At 39.1% G+C, this 23,069-nt stretch overlaps 2 protein-coding genes across 2 annotated transcripts in view; one reads left to right on the forward strand and one right to left on the reverse strand.

The window, feature by feature from the left end:
• Window positions 1-17,382, forward strand: part of LOC116473884 (helicase with zinc finger domain 2-like) — a 43,294-nt gene extending 25,912 nt beyond the window's left edge. Inside the window, 1 exon segment of the mRNA XM_032758005.1 lies at window positions 17,231-17,382. Within this exon segment, the coding sequence (XP_032613896.1) occupies window positions 17,231-17,382 (152 nt within the window).
• Window positions 1-20,511, reverse strand: part of LOC116473208 (rab GTPase-activating protein 1-like) — a 293,936-nt gene extending 273,425 nt beyond the window's left edge. The window contains exon 1 of the mRNA XM_032160934.2: window positions 20,287-20,511. Coding sequence (XP_032016825.1) covers window positions 20,287-20,376 — 90 coding nt within the window. The 5' untranslated portion in view covers window positions 20,377-20,511. The remainder of the gene's footprint in view (window positions 1-20,286) is intronic.
• Between the last annotated feature and the right edge of the window lie 2,558 nt (window positions 20,512-23,069).

A 23,069-nucleotide genomic window follows, 5' to 3' on the forward strand; every position in this document is an offset into this window, starting at 1 on the left:
TTTTATATTTTAAACTATATTAAAACTATGCTATGCTCCACCCTAATTAAATAAATTCCTATGCCAAGCTAATATATAGCTTGTCTTGAGATGCATTAGAATTTTACTTATTACATTTATCAAATGTCTACTTTCAATGCAGTCAACATTCAGAATTTTAGTCTTAAATTACACGCACACTAGAAATATTTTATTGTATAAGATCCATCGATGACCCTTCTCAGGAAATCTGCCCATGTACAATTCCTGTTGAATGGATTGTAGGTCATGTGACTCACCCAAATCCTATTCCTTGACCACAGCACAATGGATGAGAGATTGACAACTGGCCTAAGGTAACCTATGACTATGCAGACTTTATTTTAAAATATGTGCAAAACCAATCAGGCTCTCCTTCAGTAATTTTATCTAAAAGACACATAGGGAGATTACCAAGAGCTTTGGTATTAGAGTTAAAACATCGTGTAGACTTTTCTGAGATCTTTTAGGCCCTGTAAAAAAACAAAGCTACAAAGAGGTAGGTCAGGAAGGAGGGGAGAAAATCTGATTCATAGAGATTGACAGAGAATAATACAGATGAGTGTCTAGGTTAACTTTGGTGCCTGTCCTTCCTGAAGTCTACTTGCTCAACTTCTCCTGGATTTCCTTTATCTTTACAATAAACCCCCACTGTACTGGAGCTACTATGTCTAGGTTTCTGTTTCTTAAAATATCTAAACTAAAACAACTTATTTTTTCCTCTTAAAACTCAAGAGCAAAGTTATTTTTCAGCCTGTAGAATTTAAATGAAGATGATAAAAATAATTATGTCCATTACTTCTTCATTCCTATTTTCCTTCAACAGATACTTCGAGTATGTCTACCATATGTGAAGTTAGATACTAGGCATTCAGCTGCACACAAAAAGACATAGCTCTTCCTTTCAGAAATTTATAATCTGGTGGGGGAAATAGGCATTTTAAAAGCAATACAAAGTAAGTCAATAAATAAACCCCAACCACAGGGTGCTAAGAGAGAAAGGAAAAGGATGTATCCATTTAAGAACGGGTGATCAAGGAAAATTTCTTAGAGGAAGTAGCTAGCAACATAGAGTGAATAGTTCATTCCAAGCAAAAAGAGGAAAAAATGTTTTTCTTTTTTTAAAATTAACATCCCTGCTGTCCTAAAAAATATACAAATGTTTTCAATCTGAAAAGATCTTAAATGTTCCAGAAACTAAAAGAAGACCAGTGTTCCAGTACAAAGAGCAGGAGAAAGGCTGACCTTTGGATACCACCGGGGAGGAAGGAAGGGAATAATTGAAGGCCAAATGAAACAACGTGAGTTTTATTTAGTGGGAAACCACAGAAGGGTTTTCAGTAGAGGAATGTAGTTGGTTATGTGTTTTATAAAATCCTCTCTGGATGCCATGGGGAATAATGGGAAAAAAATGACAGGAGGACAAGTGGGAAGAACAGATACGAAGTTACTGAATAGGAGATAATGCTGACTTGGAGAAAGAATAAAGGTTCAAGACCTATTTTGGAGGTAGACTTGATAAACTAGTGAGTGTGTGTTAGTCTGGTTCATGCGTTGCTATAAAGGAACACCTGAAGCTGGGTAATATATAAGGAAAAGAGGTTAATTTTTGCAACCTACTCATCTGACAAAGGGCTAATATCCAGAATCTACAATGAACTCAAACAAATTTACAAGAAAAAAACAAACAACCCCATCAAAAAGTGGGCGAAGGATATGAACAGACACTTCTCAAAAGAAGACATTTATGCAGCCAAAAAACACATGAAAAAATGCTCATCATCACTGGCCATCAGAGAAATGCAAATCAAAACCACAATGAGATACCATCTCACACCAGTTAGAATGGCCATCATTAAAAAGTCAGAAAACAGGTGCTGGAGAGGATGTGGAGAAATAGGAACACTTTTACACTGTTGGTGGGACTGTAAACTAGTTCAACCATTGTGGAAGTCAGTGTGGCGATTCCTCAGGGATCTAGAACTAGAAATACTATTTGACCCAGCCATCCCATTACTGGGTATATACCCAAAGGACTATAAATCATACTGCTATAAAAACACATGCACACGTATGCTTATAGCAGCACTATTAACAATAGCAAAGACTTGGAACCAACCTAAATGTCCAAGAACGATAGACTAGATTAAGGAAATGTGGCACATATACACCATGGAATACTATGCAGCCATAAAAAATGATGAGTTCATGTCCTTTGTAGGGACATGGATGAAACTGGAAACCATCATTCTCAGCAAACTATTGCTAGGACAAAACACCAAACACCACATGTTCTCATTCATCGGTGGGAATTGAACAATGAGAACACATGGACACAGGAATGGGAACATCACACACCGGGGTCTGTTGTGGGGTAGGGGGAAAGGGGAGGGATAGCATTAGGAGATATACCTAATGCTAAATGATGAGTTAATGGATGCAGCACACCAACATGGCACATGTATACATATGTAACAAACCTGCACGTTGTGCACATGTACCCTAAAACTTAAAGTATAATAATAATAAAATTAAAAAAAATAATAAAATAAAAAAAAGAAAAGAGGTTTTATTTTCGCTTACAGTTCTTCAGGCTGTACACGAAGCATAGTGCCAGCATCTGCTTCTGGTGAGGGCCTCAGGAAGCTTACTATCACAGTGGAAGGAGAAGAGGGAGCCAGCACATCATACAGTGAGAGAGGAAGCGAGAGCAGGGTTTGAGGCAAAGGTGCCACAGTCTTCTAAACAACCATATCTCCCATGAACTCAGAATAAGAATTCACTCATTACCAAGAGGATGGTGCTAAACCATTCATGAAATATTTGCCCCCATAATCCAATACTTCCCACAAGGCCTCACCTCCAGCAATGGAGATTACCCTTCAACATGAGATTTGGAAGGGATAAATATCAAAACCATATCAGACTGCAGTAATATTTTTCAAATATTTTCAATTATAAATTGTCCAGAGATGCACACATATGTAGTAAAAAAAATAGACATGGATGGGAATGATTAACACTAAATTCTTCATAATAGTTCTCCTGAGGAAGGCCAAAGAAGGTGTAGTCAGGAAGAGGTATATATAAAGCTTCTAATCTCATTGACATTGTTTTACTTCTAAAGGTAAGATACATAGCACTTCAATGTATGTCTCAATGATATAGCATAGGGGCAAGGAAGTGCTGGGAGGAGAAGGGTTGGGTTCCTGGCGAGGGCTCCACCCCTGGGCCTGTGCCATCGGACCTAAATCAGGACAGGCATTTCTGTTTTCATCCCCAAATATTGCATTTCCCAAGACCACCCTGGCCCGCCACACCCCCATCTTATGTCTATAAAATCCCCAAGACCCTGGGGGCACAAACACAAGCAGCTGGATGTTGGGAGGAACACACACCAGCAGAAGAGCACACCAGCAGGCACCGGCAGACACCAGCAGGCCACTGACTGATGGAATGACGCAAAGTTTGGCTGGGGAGGTTGGAAGAGTAAGTCAGTCAGTCAATAAATAAACACCAACCACAGGGTGCTGAGAGAGAAAGGAAAAGGATATATCCATTTAAGAATAGGTGATCAGGGAAAATTTCTTAGAGAAAAGAAGCTAGCTGCTGGGCAGCCCGACTGCAGGGGAAAACCACTGTGTCCAGAATTGGTGGGTTCTTGGTCTCACTGACTTCAAGAATGAAGCCGCAAACCCTCGTGGTTGAGTGTTACAGTTCTTAAAGATGGTGTGTCCAGAGTTCGCTCCTTCAGATGTTCAGATGTATCTGGAGTTTCTTCCTTACGGTGGGTTCGTGGTCTCGCTGGCTTCAAAAGTGAAGCTGCAAACCTTCGCGGTGAACGTTACAGTTTTTAAAGGCGGTGCGTCTGGAGTTGTTCATCCCTCCCAGTGGCTTCGTGGTCTCGCTAGCTTCAGGAGTGAAGCTGCAGACCTTCGCAGTGACTGTTACAGCTCATAAAGGCAGTGCGAACCCAAACAGTGAGCAACAACAAGATTTAGCGGGAACAGAAAAAACAAACAAACCTACCACAGGGTAGAAGGAGACCCAAGCAGGTTGCTGCTACTAGCTTGGGCAGCCTGGTTTTATTCTTATCTGGCCCCACCCACATCCTGCTGATTGGTCCATTTTACAAAGAGCTGATTGGTCCATTCTACGGACAGCTGATTGGTCCGTTTTACAGAGAGCTGATTGGTCCGTTTTGACAGGGTGCTGGCTGGTGCATTTACAAACCTTGAGCTAGACACAGAGTGCTGATTGGTGCATTTACAATCCTTTAGCTAGACACAAAAGTTCTCCAAGTCCCCACTAGATTAGCTAGATACAGAGCACTGATTGGTGTGTTTGCAAACCTTGAGCTAGACACAGAGTGCTGATTGGTGCGTTTACAATCCTCTAGCTAGACATAAAAGTTCTCCAAGTCCCTGCCCAACTCAGAAGCCCAGCTGGCTTCGCCTAGTGATCTCGTGCTGGGGGTGCGGGTGGAGCTGCCCACCAGTCCCACGCAGTGCGCCCACACTCCTCAGCTCTTGGGTGGTTGGTGGGACCGGCCCCCGGAGCAGGAGGCAGCGCCCGTCGGGGAGGCTCGGGCGTGCCGGGGCTGGGGGGTGTTCACACATGGCGGGCTGCAGGACCTGAGCCCTGCCCTGCAGGGAGGCAGCTGAGGCCCAGCGAGAATTCAAGCATGGTGCAGGCGGGCCAGCACTGCTGGGGGACCTGGCGCACCCTCCACAGCTGCTGGCCCGGGTGCTAAGCCCCTCACTGCCCAGGGCTGGCAGCACCTGCCAGCCGCTCCCAGTGCGGGGTCTGCCGAACCCGCGCCCACCTGGAACTCGAGCTGGCCCATGAGCGCTGCGCACAGCCTTGGTTCCCGCCCACCCCTCTCCCTCCACACTTCCCTGCAAGCAGAGGGAGCCAGCTCCGGCCAAGGCCAGCCCAGAGAGGGGCTCCCACAGTGCCCCTGAGGGCGGGCTGAGGGGCTCAAGTGCGGCCAGAGTGGATGGCGAGGCCGAGGAGGTGCCGAGAGCTAGCGAGGGCTGCTAGCACGTTGTCACCTCTCACCACCATCTTCCCCTTCTGGTCTCCCCATCCATCTCTCTGAGAGTTACCACCACTCAATAAAAAACCTTGTACCCATCCTCCCAAGCCCACGTGTGATCTGATTTTTCTAGTACACCAAGGCAAGAACCCCAGGATACAGAAAGCCCACTGTCCTTGCAATAAGGCAGAGAGTCTAATTGAGCTGATTAACACAAGCCGCCTGCGGACAGCTAAACTGAAAGAGCACACTGTAACACACCCACCGGGGCTTCAGGAGCTGTAAGCGTTCATCCCTAGCTGCTGCTGTAGGGTCAGATCCCCATGACCTGCCTGTCTGCATGTAGCCCCTAGAGGTCTGAGCAGCGGGGCACTGAAAAAGCCACACTCCCACCGCATGCTCTGTGAGGGGGTTAAGGGAACTTTTCCCATTTTAACAATGCTTTCTTGTATGTTTTAAATATTTAATCATAAATTTTTTAAAACTTGTCTAGTCATTTTATTCAATCAATGTACACAGTTTAACTACTATGAGTTTTTCTGCACCAAAAAATACTATGAAGTAACTTTAGTTATTCCAACTCATAAGGAAATGGACAATTTTTATTAGGAAAAAAAATCCTATAACTTGAAGTCAGTGATCCTTGTTCTGATCATGAGAACTAAACACACAACAACTGAATATAGTGAAGGTTGTTTAACAGGTCTAAGTCTTTGTGAATCTTCAAAGTAATATGGGTCTGATTTTATTGGAGCAAAATATCACTCCTATTTTTAGAAATAAATATGTACCCTTATTTAAAAGCATTGGTTTTGACATGCTTACTCTCCTGTTATTCATCTTCCATAATTATTCCACTGTTTTTTATTTAGAGATGCAAATATTGACCTTAAACGTTCCCAAACATATCCAAACCTGCTTCTAGAATAAACATTGCAGAGCTATTGCAATCTGAGCATTGCCAGAACAAAGCAAATAACAATAATGTTCTCCAGTCACTTCACAAAATCATCTTTTACAAGATGCTCCTGGAAGGGTAGAAACCACAAAACCAGCCACCCTGCTCTCTCACTGCCACATTAAATGAGAACATGTAATTAATAAAACGTACCCCAGTCGATCCATCAGCACATTCTGTTGCGGCTACCTTTGAAACTTCTCCAGAATCCAACCACTGTCCCTACCTTGGTCCAAGCAACCATCTCCCACCTAGATTACTGCAACTGCCTCCTAACTGGTCTCCAACTTCTCTCCTTGATCTCCCCACAATCTTTGTTCAACAATGAAACTGGAGTGATCAGAATAAAATTGTATCAGTGCGTGTCACTCCTATGCTCAAATCCGCCAATGGTTTCCTATCTCAGATCAGTAAAACCTAGTCTTTACAATGGTCAAAAAAGGTCCTGTTATGGTTGGGTGTGGTAGCTCATGCCTGTAATCACAGGACTTTGAAAGGTGAGGCGGGAGAATCGCTTCAGCTCAGGAGTTTGAGGCCAACCTGGGTAATACAGGGAGCCCTTGTCACTTTTAAAAATAAAAATAAAGTAGCTGGGCATGGTGGTGTACCCCTGTGGTCCCAGCTGCTCGGAGGTTGAGATGTAAGAATCACTTGAGCCTGCAGTGAACCATGATCATGCCACCACACTCCAGCCTGGGCAACAAAGTGAAACCCCCGTCTCAAAAAATAATAATAATAAAAATAATAATAAAAAGGGCCTATTAATATTTGCTGTATCTTTTCCTTCATTATTCTCCATGGCACTTTTTATGTCTGGTTATATATTCTACTTAGTCATTTGCTTATTATCTGTCTCATCTACAAGGACAAAAACATTATGAGAGCAAGGATTTTATCTGCTTTTTACTTTTTGTTTATCCCTCTACTGCAATAGTGATAGAGACTTGGTTAGATTTAGGTTTATGTAAATTTATTTATTTCAACAAATGTTGATTGAATGAATGGATGTTCCTCTAAAAGTCATAAGAAGCACAGACAATGGTTCTGCCATTTTAACTTGAGATTTCTCCCTTTCTCTGTAATACCAAAATTAATAAAAGCACAAGACAGAATTATAAGTCAACTGATGTAAGAACCATAAGGATTCTTGTGGGTGGGAAAGAGTTGGGGTCCAGAAATGAGATTTTAGAGAGACTTTTCTGGCAGTGAAAATTTCTCTTGGTAAGTATAACTTTACAATAGCCTATATGGTTTTTATTGGTTTAGTCAATGCATTTTTTTCTCTACCTTTGTGGCCAACTACAACTGCTAGAGTTTTCAGAAACATTTATATTTATGTCAGAGACTTTAAAATTTTTTTTAAATTTAAATAACTTTTATTATACTTTTACTTTAAGTTCTGGGATACATGGGCAGAATGTACGAGTTTGTTACATAGGTATACATGTGCTATGGTGGTTTGCTGCACCCATCAACTCATCAGCTACATTAGGTATTACTCCTAATGCTATCCCTCCCCTTGCCCCACACCACCCGACAGGCCCTGGTGTGTGATGATCCCCTCCCTGTGTCCATGTGTTCTCATTGTTCAACTCCCACTTATGAGTGAAAACATGCGGCGTTTGGTTTTCTGTTCCTGTGTTAGTTTGTTGAGAATGATGGTTTCCAGCTTCATCCATGTCCCTGCAAAGGACATGAACTCATTATTTTTTTATGATTGCATAGTATTCCATGGTGTATATGTGCCACATTTTCTTTATCCAGTCTATCATTGATGGGCATTTGGGTTGATTCCAAGTCTTTGCTATTGTGAATAGTGCTGCAATAAACATACGTGTGCATGTGTCTTTATAGCAGAATGATTTATAATACTTTGGGCATACACCTGGTAGTGAGATAGCTGGGTCAAATGGTATTTCTAGTTCTAGATTCTTCAGGAATTGCCACACTGTCTTCCACAATGGTTGAACTAATTTACACTCCCACCAACAATGTAAAAGCATTCCTATTTCTCCACATCCTCTCCAGCATCTGTTGTTTCCTGACTTTTTAATGACTGCCATTCTAACTGGTGTGAAATGTTATCTCATTGTGGTTTTGATTTGCATTTCTCTAATGACCAGTGATGATGAGCTTTTTTTCATGTTTGTTGGACGCATAATGCCTTCTTTTGACAAGTGTCTGTTTATATCATTTGCCCACTTTTTGATGGGGATTTTTTTTTCTTGTAAATTTGTTTAAGTGCCTTGTAGATTCCGGATTTTAGCCCTTTGTCCAATGAATAGATTGCAAATATTCTCCCATTTTGTAGGTTGCCTATTCACTCTGATGACAGTTTCTTTTGCTGTGCAGAAGCTCTTTAGTTTAATTAGATCCCATTTGTCAATTTTGGCTTTTGTTGACATTGCTTTTGATATTTTAGTCATGAAGTCTTTGCCCATGCCTACGTCCTGAATGGTACTGCCTAAGCTTTCTTCTAGGGTTTTTATGGTCTTAGGTCTTACGTTTAAGTCTTTAATCCATCTTGAGTTAACTTTTCTATAAGGTGTAAGGAAGGTGTCCAGTTTCAGTTTTCTGCACATGGCTAGCCAGTTTTCCCCACAGCATTTATTATATAGGGAATCCTTTCCCCATTGCTTGCTTTTGTCAGGTTTGTCAAAGATCAGATGGTTGTAGATGTGTGGTGTTATTTCTGAGGCCTCTGTTCTATTCCATCAGTCTAGGGGACCAGTACCATGCTGTTTTGGTTACTGTAGCCTTGTAGTATAGTTTGAAGTCAGGTGGCATGATGCCTTCAGATTTGTTCTTCTTGCTTAGGAATGTCTTAGATATATGGGCTCTTTTTTGGTTCCATATGAAATTTAAAGTAGTTTGTTTCTAATTCTGTGAAGAAAGTCAATGGCAGCTTGATGGGAATAGCATTGAATCTATAAATTACTTTGGGCAGTATGGCCATTTTCATGATATTGATTCTTCATATCCATGAGCATGGAATAATTTTTCCATTTGTTTGTGTCTTCTCTTATTTCCTTGAGCCGTGGTTTGTAGTTCTCCTTGAAGACGTCCTTCACATCCCTTGTAAGTTGTATTCCTAGGTATTTTATTCTCTTTGTAGCAATTGTGAATGGGAGTTCACTCACGATTTTGCTCTCTGTTTGTCTATTATTGGCCTGTGGGAATGCTTATGATTTTTGCACACTGATTTTGTATCCTGAGACTTTGCTGAAGGTGCTTAGCGCTTAAAGAGATTTGGGGCTGAGACAATGGGGTTTTCTAAATATACAATCACGTCATCTGCAAACAGAGACAATTTGACTTCCACTCTTCCTATTTGAATACCCTTTATTTCCTTCTCTTGCCTGATGCCCTGGCCAGAACTTCCAATATTATGTTGAATAGGAGTGGTGAGAGAGGGCATGAATACCCTTTATTTCCTTCTCTTGCCTGATGCCCTGGCCAGAACTTCCTGTATTATGTTGAATAGGAGTGGTGAGAGAGGGCATCCTTGTCTTGTGCCAGTTTTCAAAGGTTTCCAGCTTTTGCCCATTCAGTATGATATTGGCTGTTTGTCATAAATAGCTCTTATTAATATGTTCCACCAATACCTAGCTTATTGAGAGTTTTTAGCATGAAGGGGTGTTGAATTTTATCAAAAGCCTTTTCTGAATCTATTGAGATAATCATGTGGTTTTTGCCATTGGTTCTGTTTATGCGACGGATTACGTTTATTGATTTGCATATGTTGAACCAATCTTGCATACCAGTAGATTAAGCCAACTTGATCGTGGTGGATAAGCTTTTTGATGTGCTGCTGGATTCGGTTTGCCAGTATTTTATTGAGGATTTTTGCATCGATGTTAATCAGGGATATTGGCCTGAAATTTTCTTTTTTTGTTGTGTCTCTGCCAGGTTTTGGTATCAGGATAATGCTGGCCTCATAAAATGAGTTAGGGAGGAGTCCTTCTTTTTCTGTTTTTTGGAATAGTTTCAGAAGGAATGGGACTAGCTCCTCTTTGTACCTTTGGTAGAATTCGGCTGTGAATCTGTCTGGTCCTGGGCTTTTTTTGGTTGGTAGGCCATTAATTACTGCCTCAATTTCAGAACTTGTTATTGGTCTATTCAGGGACTCAACTTCTTCCTGGTTTAGTCTTGGGAGGGTGTATGTGTCCAGGATTTATCCATTTCTTCTAGATTTTCTAGTTTATTTGTGTAGAGATGTTTATAGTATTCTCTGATGGTAGTTTGTATTTCTGTGGGATCAGTGGTGATAACCCCTTTATCATTTTTTATTGTGTCTAGTTAATTCTTCTGTCTTTTCTTCTTTATTAGTCTGGCTAGCGGTCTACCTATTTTGTTAATCTTTTCAAAAAACCAGCTCCTGGATTCAATGATTTTTTTTTTTTTTTTTGAGGTGGCGTCTCATTCTATTACCCATGCTGGAGTGCAGTGGCATGACCATGGCCCACTGCAACCTCCGCCTCCCAGGTTCAAGCGATTCTCCTGTCTCAGCCTCCCAAGTAGCTGGAACTACAGGCACACACCACCAAGCCCAGCTAATTTTTTTTGTATTTTTAGTACAGATGGGGTTTTGCCATGTTGGCCAGGCTGCTCTCAAACTCCTGACCTCAGGTGATCCGCCCACCTCGGCATTCCAAAGTGCTGGGATTACAGGGGTGAGCCACTGCGCCTGGCCGGATTCACTGATTTTTTTGAAGGGTTTTTCATGTCTCTTAACTCCTTCAGTTCTGCTCTGATGTTATTTCGTGTCTTCTGCTAGCTTTTGAATTTGTTTGTTCTTGCTTCTCTCGTTCTTTTAATTGTGATTTAGGGTGTCGATTTTAGATCTTTCCTGCTTTCTACTGTGGGCATTTAGTGCTATAAATTTCCCTCTAAACACTGTTTTAGCTGTGTCCCAGAGATTCTGGTACGTTGTGTCTTTGTTCTTATTGGTTTGAAAGAACTTATTTATTTCTGCCTTAATTTCATTATTAAGTAGTCATTCAGGAACAGGTTGTTCAGTTGCCATGTAGTTGTGTGGTTTTGTGTGATTTTCTTAATCCTGAGTTCTAATTGGTCTGAGAGACTGTTAGTTATGATTTCATTCTTTTGCATTTGCTGAGGAGTGTTTTACTTCCAATTTTGTGGTCAATTTTAGGATAAGTGTGATGTGGTGCTGAGAAGAATGTATATTCTGTTGATTTGGGGTGGAGAGTTCTGTAGATGTCTGTTGGGTCTGCTTGGTCCAGAGCTGAGTTCAAGTCCTGCATATCGTTGTTAATTTTCTGTCTCATTGATCTAATATTGACAGTGGGGGTGTTAAAATCGCCCACTATTATTGTACGGGAGTCTAAGTCTCTTTGTAGGTCTCTAAAAACTTGCTTTACAAATCTGGGTGCTCCTGTTTTGGGTGCATATATATTTAGGAAAGTTAGCTCTTCTTGTTGCATTGATCCTTTACCATTACATAATGCTCTTATCTTTTTTGATCTTTGTTGGTTTAAAGTCTGTTTTATCAGAGACTAGGATTGCAACCCCAGTTTTTTTTTTTTTTTGCCTTCCATTTGCTTGGTAGATCTTCCTCCATCCCTTTATTTTGAGCCTATGTGTGTCTTTGCACGTGAGATTGTTCTCCTGAATAGAGCACACCAATGGGTCTTGACTCTTTTATCCAATTTGCCAGTCTGTCTTTTAATTGGGGTATTTAGCCCATTTACATTTCAGGTTAATTTTGTTATGTGTGACTTTGATACTGTCATATGATGCCAGCTGGTTATTCTGTCCATTAGTTGATGCAGTATCTTCACAGTGTTGATGGTCTTTACAATTTGTTTTGTTTTTGCAGTGGCTGGTACTGGTTTTTCCTTTCCATATTTAGTGCTTCCTTCAAGAGCTCTTGTAAGGCAGGCCTGGTGGTGACAAAATCCCTCAGCATTTGCTTGTCTGTAAAGGATTTTATTTCTCCTTCGCTTATGAAGCTTAGTTTGGCTGGATATGAAATTCTGGTTGAAAATTATTTTCTTTAACAATGTTAAAAATTGGCCCCCACTCTCTTCTAGCTTGTAGGGTTTCTGCAGAGAGATCCACTCTTAGTCTGACAGGCTTCCCTTTGTGGGTAACCCGACCTTTCTCTCTGGCTTCCCTTAACATTTTTCCTTCATTTCAACATTGGTGAATGTGACGATTGTGTGTCTTGTGGTTGCTCTTTGCGGGGTTCCACAAAGGAATAGTATCTCTGTGGTGTTCTCTGTATTTCCTGAATTTGAATATTGGCCTGTCTTGCCAGGTTGGAGAAGTTCTCCTGGATAATATCTTGAAGTGTGTTTTCCAACTTGGTTCCATTCTCCCCATCACTTTCAGGTACACCAGTCAAACGTAGGTTTGGTCTTTTTCCAGTCCCATATTTCTTGGAGGATTTGTTTGTTCCTTTTCATTCTTTGTTCTCTAATCTTGCCTTCTTGTTTTATTTCATTAAGTTGATCTCCAATCTCTGATATCCTTTCTTCCACTTGATCAATTTGGCTATTGATACTTGTGTGTGTTTCACGAAGTTCTCGTGCTGTGTTTTTCAGCTCCATCGGGTCATTTATGTTCTTCTCTAAACTAGTTATTCTAGTTAGCAGTTTCTGTAACCTTTTATCAAGGTTCTTGGATTCCTTGCACTGTGCCTTTAGCTCAGAGGATTTTGTTATTACCAATCTTCTGAAGCCTACTTCTGTCAATTTGACAAACTCATTCTCCGTCCAATTTTGTTCTCTTGCTGGCAAGGAGTTGTGATCCTTTGGAGAAGAGGCATTCTGGTTTTTGGAATTTTCAGCCTTTTTGCGCTGGTTTTTCCTCATCTTCCTGGATTCATCTATCTTTGGTCTTTCATGTTGGTGACCTTCAGATAGGATTTTTGCATGGGTGTCCTTTTTGTTGATGTTGATGCTATTGCTTTCTGTTTGCTAGTTTTCCTTTTAACAATCAGGCCCCTCTTCTGCAGGTCTGCTGGAGTTTGCCGGAGGTCCACTGCAGAACCTGTTTGCCTGGGTATCACGAGCAGAGGCTTCAGAACAGCAAAGACTGCTGTCTGTTCCTTCCTCTGGAAGCTTCATCCCAGAGGGGCACCTGCCAGATGCCAGCCAGAGCTCTTCTGTATGAGGTATCTGTCAACCCCTCCTCAGAGGTGTCTCCCAGTCAGGTGGCATAGGTATCAGGGACACACTTGAGGAGGCTGTCTGTCCCTTAGCAGAGCTCGAGCACTGTGTTGGGAGATCCACTGTTCTCTTCAGAGCTGGCAGGCTGGAACGTTTAAGTCTGCTGAAGCTGCGCCCACAGCCACCCCTTCCCCCAGGTGCTCTGTCCCAGGGAGATGGGAGTTTTATCTATAAGCCTCTGACTGGGGCTGCTGCCTTTCAGAGATGCCCTGCCCAGAGAGCATGAATCTAGAGAGGTGCTATGGCTACAGCAGCTTTGCTGCACTGCAGTGGGTTCCACAACTAGTTCGAATTTCCTGGAGGCTTTGTTTACACTGTGAGGGGAAAACTGCGTACTCAAGCCTCAGTAATGGCGGCACCTCTCCCCACACCAAGCTCAAGCGTCCCAGCTCGACTTCAGAATGCTGTGCTGGCAGTGAGAATTTCAAGCCAGTCAATCTTAGCTTGTTGGGCCCCATGGGGGTGGGTTCTGCTGAGACAGACCACTCAACTCCCTGGCTCCAGCCCCCTTTCCAGGGGAGTGAACAGTTCTGTCTCACTGGCATTCCAGGCACCACTGGGTTAAAAACAAAACCAAACAAACAAAAACTTCTGCAGCTAGCTTGGTGTCTGCCCAAACGACTGCCCAGTTTTGTGCTTGAAACTCAGGGCCCTGGTGGTGCAGGCGCCCGAGGGAATCTCCTGGTCTGCAGGTTGCAAAGACCATGGGAAAAGTGTAGTATCTCGGCTGGATAGCACTGTCCTTCACGGCAGAGTACTTCACGGCTTCCCTCGGCTAGGGGAGGGAGTTCCTCGACCCCTTGTGCTTCCCGGGTGAGGTGACGCCTCGCCCTGCTTCTGCTCACCCTTCATGGGCTGTATCCTCTGTCTAACCAGTCCCAGTGAGATGAACCGGGTATCTCAGTTGAAAATGCAGAAATCACCCGCCCTCTGCATTGGTCTCATTGGGAGCTGCAGACCAGAGCTGTTCCTATTTGGCCATCTTGCCAGCTCCCCTATGTCAGAGTATTATCCTGCTTGTATTAAGCTCACTCTGATGAGTTTTTCTGTGGGGGAGAATGGGGATAAGGAGGGAGAATATTGTGTAATAAATAATGAATCTACTCTTCAGATAACAACTTCTGAAAACTGCTTTGAAAGAATTATACCTGGTGATATTTAATCAAATAATGTAGTACTGTCATTTTTTCATCATCCTAAGAAGAAAAGAGAAGCAGAAGATACACTCTAATTTGAAGGGTCAATGATTTCCTTAAATTTCATGAAAATACCAAGTTACTATATAAAGCTGAACATATTTGGTACTCTAAAAACTGAACTATCTGGGAAGAGTCAACTTCAAACACCGGCTGTCAGTTATTCTGTGAAGACTAAAAGAAATACCGGTATTTTCCTTATGTCTTTTGAACGAATGTGGAGGAGAAGCAAAAAACACTTTTAGAGCAGTACTTGAATCACTACTGAAAAAGAAAATAGAATGAAGCTTCCATTAAGGTTACTCACTTAAAATTTTGCTTTTACCAAAGAAGCATCTCAACCACTGGGTGATGGAGAGGAAGGTGATTAGAAACCTAGATAATTGAATAAATTAAGAAGCAACTAAATGGGCTATACAGATGGATGGAGCAGACTGCAGGGCAATGTTATTATTAATTGAATATTTGCTGTATAGTAGGCAGAGTACGTAAGTACTTGCTGTCATAATCTCATCTAATTCTTACACTAAACCTGACAGATAGGTATCGTTAGTCTCATTACACAAATAAAGAAAATGAGATTTACATAGGTCAAGTAACTTGAACAAGGCTGTCTAGGAAAGGTTGACTAAAAAGTCCAATATCCTAACTCAAATGTCATACCGTCTCTACATTGCTCTTTGTAAGACTGAAAATACTTTGCTGGATTTTCCCCATCATAGTAACTTCTCTCAGAAAAGCACTAAAGGGACTCTGCTTTTAGGTCCAGTTCTTAGTTTTCAATCTGTCTGTATGCAACTTCAGAGATCAAGTGAATCATTCCAATCAACAAATGAGTTTCATTTTGTTGCATATTCGTGGACTCTAATCTGACCCATTATCTGCGACCTAAAAAACAAAACAAAACAAAACAGAACAAAATCTTGCCCTTGATCACAAGAAAGATCTTTATTGAATAAAAACAACTCAAAGTTAATGCTCATGCTATCTTGGAAGGCTGTTTGGCAGTATCCATTAAAGCTGAATGTATGTCCATCCTAACCCAACAATTTTACCCCTTGATGTGTACTCACAGAAGTGCATAGGTACGTTAACTAAAAGACAAGTTCAAGAAAGTTCAAAGGATTCACACAAAGCACTATTCATAATGGCCTTCTGGAAACTAGAAACAACTCAAATAACCATCAACAATAGAATGGGAGAATGGAAAACTAAACTATGCCTAAATGCAATGATATGGATGAATCTCACAAACATAATGATGACGGAAAAAAGTTAGACAGAAAAGAGTTCATATTCTACAATTCCATATACATAAAGTTCCAAAACAAGCAAAGCTAAACCATGGCATTAAAAGTCAGGAAAGTGATTACTCTTCAGAGCGTAGTTACTGGAAAAGGGCAGTAAACGGGAAGAGGGTTTCTGAAATACAGCTAATGTTCCTTTTTTGTTCATTTTAAAATCTGGGTGCTGGTTACTTCATTATGTCCATTTTTTGAAAAATCATTAAGTTCTACATTAATATTTGCAAATTTTCTTTTATCTGTTATTATACTTCAATAAAAAGTTATTTTAAAGACTGCAATGTTTTATTATTGGTAGGTTAATAGCATAATATTTACACTATAAATGTTAATACATTTAGACTCTTATCTTGCTAAACAGATAAAGGCAGATAATAAGATATAGGTTTGTTTTTTTAAAAATGATTTTCATTTCAGTTACTGACTAAAAGACAATCAAAAGATATTTTCATTCATCTTCACATAAGAAAATGTATTTTTAAACTCCAGTTTCAAATCCCATTGCTATCCATCATTCTGGAATTAACTAACCCATGTTATCATATATTCAGGTTTAAGCAAATAGTTTAAATAAAACTATTAATAATTAGCAGTTGTTCACTCAGGCTGCATTGTCAAGGTCTATAAAATCTTCTCTTTTCTGCTAAATTAACTTTATTGGCTTAACCTCAGAATAAATGAAGAAATCTTTAAAATAATATAGCTTAGGAAAGCATGTCATGATACATCTTCTAAGCATAAAGTTTCAAACTCAATGTCCTTCTTTTTCACTTTGCAATGGGATCTTTGAGTAAACATGTTGCACGTGTTAAAAATCGGAATGTAAAACTTTGAAAAGTCAACACTTTTCTACCTGAGAGTTTCCTATCCTTCCATTTTTAACTAAACATTGAGTCATAATCTCAAAATTTAAATTGTTTTCTTAAAAACACAGGATATGACAAAAACAAATACCTATGGATAATCTATCTAAAACTGTGTTACCAATTCTTAGAATATGTCATCACATATGAAATAATAGCTTTTGATATAAATATTTTATTAACTACAAGAAGGAAAGGGGCAAAAAGAAAACACAGACATGCAGGAAGTAAAAGTTTATTCAAAAATTTCCTTTGTAAAATAATTCTTGACAAAGATGAGTTAGTGGAAAGAATAAATATCCTGAGGCACACTACAATATTGTTTCCAATAGATTATTCTGAAAAGCAATTTTACTGGTAAAGGATGTTACCATTTACTTCCCTGAACATCATGATGCTATGATTACAACCTATGTTTTGAAAAGTTTTCCAACTTCCTTAAACACTATAGAGTACGGGTTTAAGGGGAGGAAAGGTAGTATCTATGATGTTCTTATTAATGAACATTATGACCTTTCAAACACTGATTATAAGTCACAGTTGACAAGTGATGGGAAGGCTAATAAATTTATTTATCTTTTCTGTAGCACAAATGTTGCTAGTTTTCTTAACTGACATTAGAAATTCATGTATCTTCAAGATAAAATTTGAATCTAGGTTCCAGAAAACCCGTGGACAATGTTCCAATGCCACGGGTGCCACCATTCAGGCAGACAACTTTAGAAAGTCACCATCCTAGTGAACTGAAGGGCAGAGATACCACTCTAGGAAAAGTGACTGAGAAATCACATTTAGTTGGTTATGATTAAGCACATTAATTTTATTCTCTTTTCTATAATGAACACTATAGAACCAATCTAGTATGAAATTAATCTTTCTGCAAAAATTATGAAGCAGTAATAAATATTTGCAAGCTCATACTATATATAACTGAAAAACTGTTAAAATGTCATACCCCCACTTTCCTATTTTTATGAAATACCATGAAATACTAAACTCAGCTCAGTACATAAAAAGTCTATGAATATTTGTCAAAACTTTTAGCATTAGCTTATTTTAATATTCTAGAACTTGAAGATGTGAATTTGGTTTATACTTTCAAAGAGTACTGCCCTATAAAATAGCGGAGTTGGAACTGTTCACTACACCAATTTGGATAATCAGGTAGAGTTTTTGGTACAAATGACCCAATATGCTTTGTGAATATTGTGATCACATCATGTTGACTTTGAATAAAGTTTTAGCTTCTAATTCTGAATTCTTCCTTTAAGATACATTTAGAAAGGCATTTTACAAACTAATTTGTAAGTAAAACAAGTCGGAGAATTAACATATTATAAATCAGATTCTCTAGCTGTTACATATTCAGGATTTGGAAACCTATTCTGCAAGCCTGGCAAGTCACTGAACCCTTCTTTATCAAACTACAGTACAAATGATTAAAACTCTTACATGCTTACAAATGACCTGTGACCTTCAGGTATTAGACAAGTACTAACTAAAGCCATTGAAGAGCAAAAGACCAGCCTTGCCTGCATGTATAATTGTTACTGTTTTAGTAGGCTGAGAAATAACATTTTTATGCTTTATATAGCTTATACATTGCATCTTTTTAAATCTTATTTTTACATTTAAACTTCTAATTCCTAGTGTGATTAAAATCATTAGACTTTCCTTTTAAGAAAGAGGAATCTGGCCGGGAGCAGTGGCTCATGCCTGTAATCCCAGCACTTTGGGAGGCTGAGTTTGAGACCAGCCTGGCCAGCATGGTGAAACCCCATCTCTACTAAAAACACAAAAAATTAGCCGGGCATGGTGGTGTGTGCCTGTAGTTCCAGCTACCTGGGAGGCCGAGGCAGGAGAATTGCTTGAACCCGGCAGCTGGAGGTTGCAGTAAGCTGAGATCGTGCCACTGCACTCCAGCCTAGGTGACAGAGTGAGACTCCATCTCAAAAAGAGAAAGAGAATAGAAAAGGAAAAGAAAAGAAAAGAAAGAGAAATCTTTAAACAACTCAATGACAACAGAAAAACCAACTAGCTCCATTAAAAAGTGGGCAAAGGACATAAACAGACATTTTTCAAAAGAAGATATACAAATGGCCGATGAGCATATGAAAAAATGTTCAACATTACTAATTATCAAAGAAATGCAAATTAAAATCATAACATGATATTATCTTATGACAGTCAGAATGGCTATTATTAAAAAGTCAAAAAATAACAGATATTAGTGAGGATATAGAGAAAAGAGTCCACACTGCTGGTGAGAATGTAAATTAGTATAACCTCTATGGAAAACAGTATGGAGATTTCTCAAAGAATTAAAAATAGAACTACCATTCAATCCAGCAATCCCACCATTGGGTATCTATCCAAAGGAAAAGAAATCATTGTATAAAAAACAGATACGTGCACTTGTATGCTTATCGCAGCACTATTTATAACAGCAAAGATGCGAAATCAGCGTTAAGTGTCCATCAGTGGATGATTGGATAAAGAAAACGTGGTATATACATACAATGCAGCATTATTCAGCCATAAAAAAGAGTAAAATCATGTCATTAGCAGCAACATGGATGGAACTGGAGGCCATTATGTTAAGTAAAACAACTCAGAAACTCAAATACTGCCAAATAATGTGTATACGTGGACACAGAATTTGTAATAATAGACATTGGAGACTCACATGGGACAGTGAGAGGGGGGTAGGGGATAAGAAATTATTCAACAGGTACAATGTGCATTATTCAGGTGATGGTTACACTAAAAGCCTAGACTTAACCACTACACAATATATCCACGTAGCAAAACATCACTTGTACCCCTTAAATTTATACAAAAAATTTTTTTTAAAAGGAAGGATGTTTACCTTAAGAAGCATAGTAATACAAAACTGTCTAGATTATATATTAAGCTTATAATCACGTAGATAAGCTTATACTTTTGATTAGTCCTGCTTTTTAAGATAGCTATATTTTATATGCATTTATACTGCCACTGAAAATATACACTTCTTATCTGGCAAATTCCCTATTACTGCTAAGATAGTCAAACATTTTGATGACCAATATAAGTCGTATATATGCATAATACTGTTTGTTTCTTTAAAAGAGTAAATAAATACAGCCATCTAAGGAACTAAAAACAATAAAATACACAAATATAAACACCTAAGAAATTTTACAAACTAATTTTTGAAATATTCTACTGAATAAAAATATAATTATATGACATAATAGCTTTAGTTTATCATTTGTCTCATCATTTGGCAGCAGTCCCAAACATGATAAACAGAAAGATATCTGATGATTTGAGAAATTAGTTATTATAAAAATCTCATTTATATTCACTCTTGCAGTATAACTGCATTAATATTAAAAAATACCCAATTCTAAATTCATTTATTTAGCCTTAAAGGCATTTTATACTGGTAAAACATTATTATACAGATATAGGCTTATTATGAATTTAATTATGCAAATTTAATCACCCATTTTTCTTTGTAGGAATTATATATGCCTTAATATTTTCATTCCTCAGAAATAATAAAATTACAATTAAAATAGTTTTTACTGAAAATTCAAATACAACTTTTTGGTCAGTGAGTATTTATGGCTAATGTCACAGGCAAAAACAAAAGGAAGAAAACTGTAACCATTTTTAGTAGAAACTACTTTCTATTTTGGCTTAATGAAAGATGGGAGTCACTCTACCTCACAAAGCAGTAAGTCAATGATGTGGAACACCATGCAGAGTGGGAACTTGGCAGTAAAAAGAGTGAGAAACCACTGGGATGCATACATATGAGCTTCCAGGTTCAGATCAGAAAAATGGCTATGCAGGTCCGGTAGCTGTTCCTAAAAGTCAAAGTGGAAAATTAGGAAGAGGAGCAATGAGAAGCTTGCAGCAGAACAATGAAGTTCCTGCCACAACTGCAACTTACAAACAGCTTTCTATGATCGCTGTAACTCTATTCTAGTATTGGTTGTCTTTTATATAATTGCACAGAAGTGATGACAGCAGATGAGAATTAGGGATATGACAAATAATTAAGGAAAATAAAAACAGACATTATAAACAACTAAGAAAGACCATCTCTTGCTCACTTGACTGTTCTTGATTCTTGCAAAATTCTCATTCTACCAGAGCATCCGTAGTCTAATGAGTATCTTGACTCCAGGGTCAAGTCATAGCATCCCCATTCAGGGTTAAATTTTTTTTTTTTTTTTTTTTTTTTTTTTTTTTTTTTTTTGAGATAAGAGTCTTGCTCTGTCATCCAGGCTGCTGTACAGTGGCATAATCCTGGCTCATTGCAACCTCTGCCTCCCAGGTTCAAGCCATTTTCCTGCCTCAGCCTTCCAAGTAGCTGAGATTACAGGCACCCTCCACCAGGCCTGATTATTTTTTGTATTTTGTACTAGAGACAATGTTTCACCATATTAGCCTGGCTGGTCTCGAACTCCTGACCTCAAGTGATCTGCCCGACTTGGCCTCCCAAAGTGCTGGGATTGCAGGTGTGAGCTACTGTACCCGGCCCAGGGTTCAATTCTTAACTAGCTAGAAAAGAAATGTATCTTCTCTTTGGAAATAATCTAATGCCAACATTATCTGGGGTCTATGATGTTTCAGTATATTTTTTGAACACTTAGAAAATTCCAAGCCATGACAAACTATTTAGAAATCTGTCTTCAACATATTAAAAATGGCAAAGCAAAGAAATTGTGCAAAGGTATAATATATAAAATTGGATATCTCCTAAAAATGCCTTTATGGTAACTTTATCTTTTTCCCCCAATTTAAACAAGCAAATAGTTTTCAAAAGCATGAACAGCAAGGTACAAAGTATTAGCATAGCTATTACTATAACTGAAAGACAAAGGCCACCTTCAATTTGTTTTCATAAATAGACCACAAAAAGAAGAATAAAAAACAAAATAAGCCATTTCTTGAACTACATGCTCTCTTTGAAAAATAGCCAAATGTGCCCGTTAGGTACTTCAAATGGAATGTCCAAATGCTCATTCAGTTAACTGAAAAAAAAGTGCTAATAGAAAAATGTGGTTGAGGTTCTTCACAGTACCACAAATTTGTTATTTATTAGGTATATTTACTTGATTCTCAAAGCCCTTAGGAATACTGACCTTTGAAAATATATGAACTTTTTTGTAAATAAAAGGCAAAAAGTGAGCAATCCCAAATATTTACTTGGTAGAATTAAATCGTTAAAAAGGAGCTTATTGCTGTTAATATCCATACTTACCAGATTCTTCTACACAGTCTTTTTCCTCCTTGTCCATTTGTCATTGTACTTATGGCTCATTTTCCACCCCTCCCTCCTTTTCTTTTCAATTTTAAAGTCTTCTACCCTCTACATTCCCTTCTCCCAATAAATTGTTCCTTTAACCTCACTGCAAATTCATCTTCTACTGCCCTGTTCTTCTAATCTTTCAGTCTCCTATTGGCTTCATTTCCCTCTTTAGACACCTATGGATCCCCTGGCAGTTCATATCAATGAGCTCCTACTAGCATCTTCTGCTCTCACATTCCACGAACCTCCTTCCTCAACCATTTTACCCTTCCCAAATATGGAATCAATCCATCCGTGTACTTCCTTCACATTTCTCTTGGATTCCCAAAACCCCTTTTGGGAATAAACATGCCACATAGACCCATTATAAATTTAAGATTATCAACTTCGGGTGGAACTCCAAAGATAGTTAAAAATTCCTTTTGTCAGCTCTGGTCAATCACTTTGCCTGTGGTCACAATCTTTTTTACTCTGTAATATTTGGTATATATAAAAGGATGCATGTTTCTCACACACATTTATAAGACAAATGGGATCTCATTAAACTAAAGAGCTTCTGCACAGCAAAAGAAACTACCATCAGAGTGAACAGGCAACCTACAGAATGGGAGAAAATTTTTGCAACCTACTCATCTGACAAAGGGCTAATATCCAGAATCTACAATGAACTCAAACAAATTTACAAGAAAAAAACAAACAACCCCATCAAAAAGTGGGCAAAGGACATGAACAGACACTTCTCAAAAGAAGACATTTATGCAGCCAGAAAACACATGAAGAAATGCTCATCATCACTGGCCATCAGAGAAATGCAAATCAAAACCACAGTGAGATACCATCTCACACCAGTTAGAATGGCCATCATTAAAAATCAGGAAACAACAGGTGCTGGAGAGGATGTGGAGAAATAGGAACACTTTTACACTGTTGGTGGGACTGTAAACTAGTTCAACCATTGTGGAAGTCAGTGTGGCGATTCCTCAGGGATCTAGAACTAGAAATACCATTTGACCCAGCCATCCCATTACTGGGTATATACCCAAAGGAGTATAAATCATGCTGCTATAAAGACACATGCACATATATGTTTATTGCGGCACTATTCACAATAGCAAAGACTTGGAACCAACCCAAATGTCCAACAACAATAGACTGGATTAAGAAAATGTGGCACATATACACCATGGA

This window comes from Hylobates moloch, unplaced genomic scaffold (genome assembly GCF_009828535.3).
Source record: "Hylobates moloch isolate HMO894 unplaced genomic scaffold, HMol_V3 SCAFFOLD_8, whole genome shotgun sequence".
Classification (NCBI taxonomy): Eukaryota; Metazoa; Chordata; class Mammalia; order Primates; family Hylobatidae; genus Hylobates; species Hylobates moloch.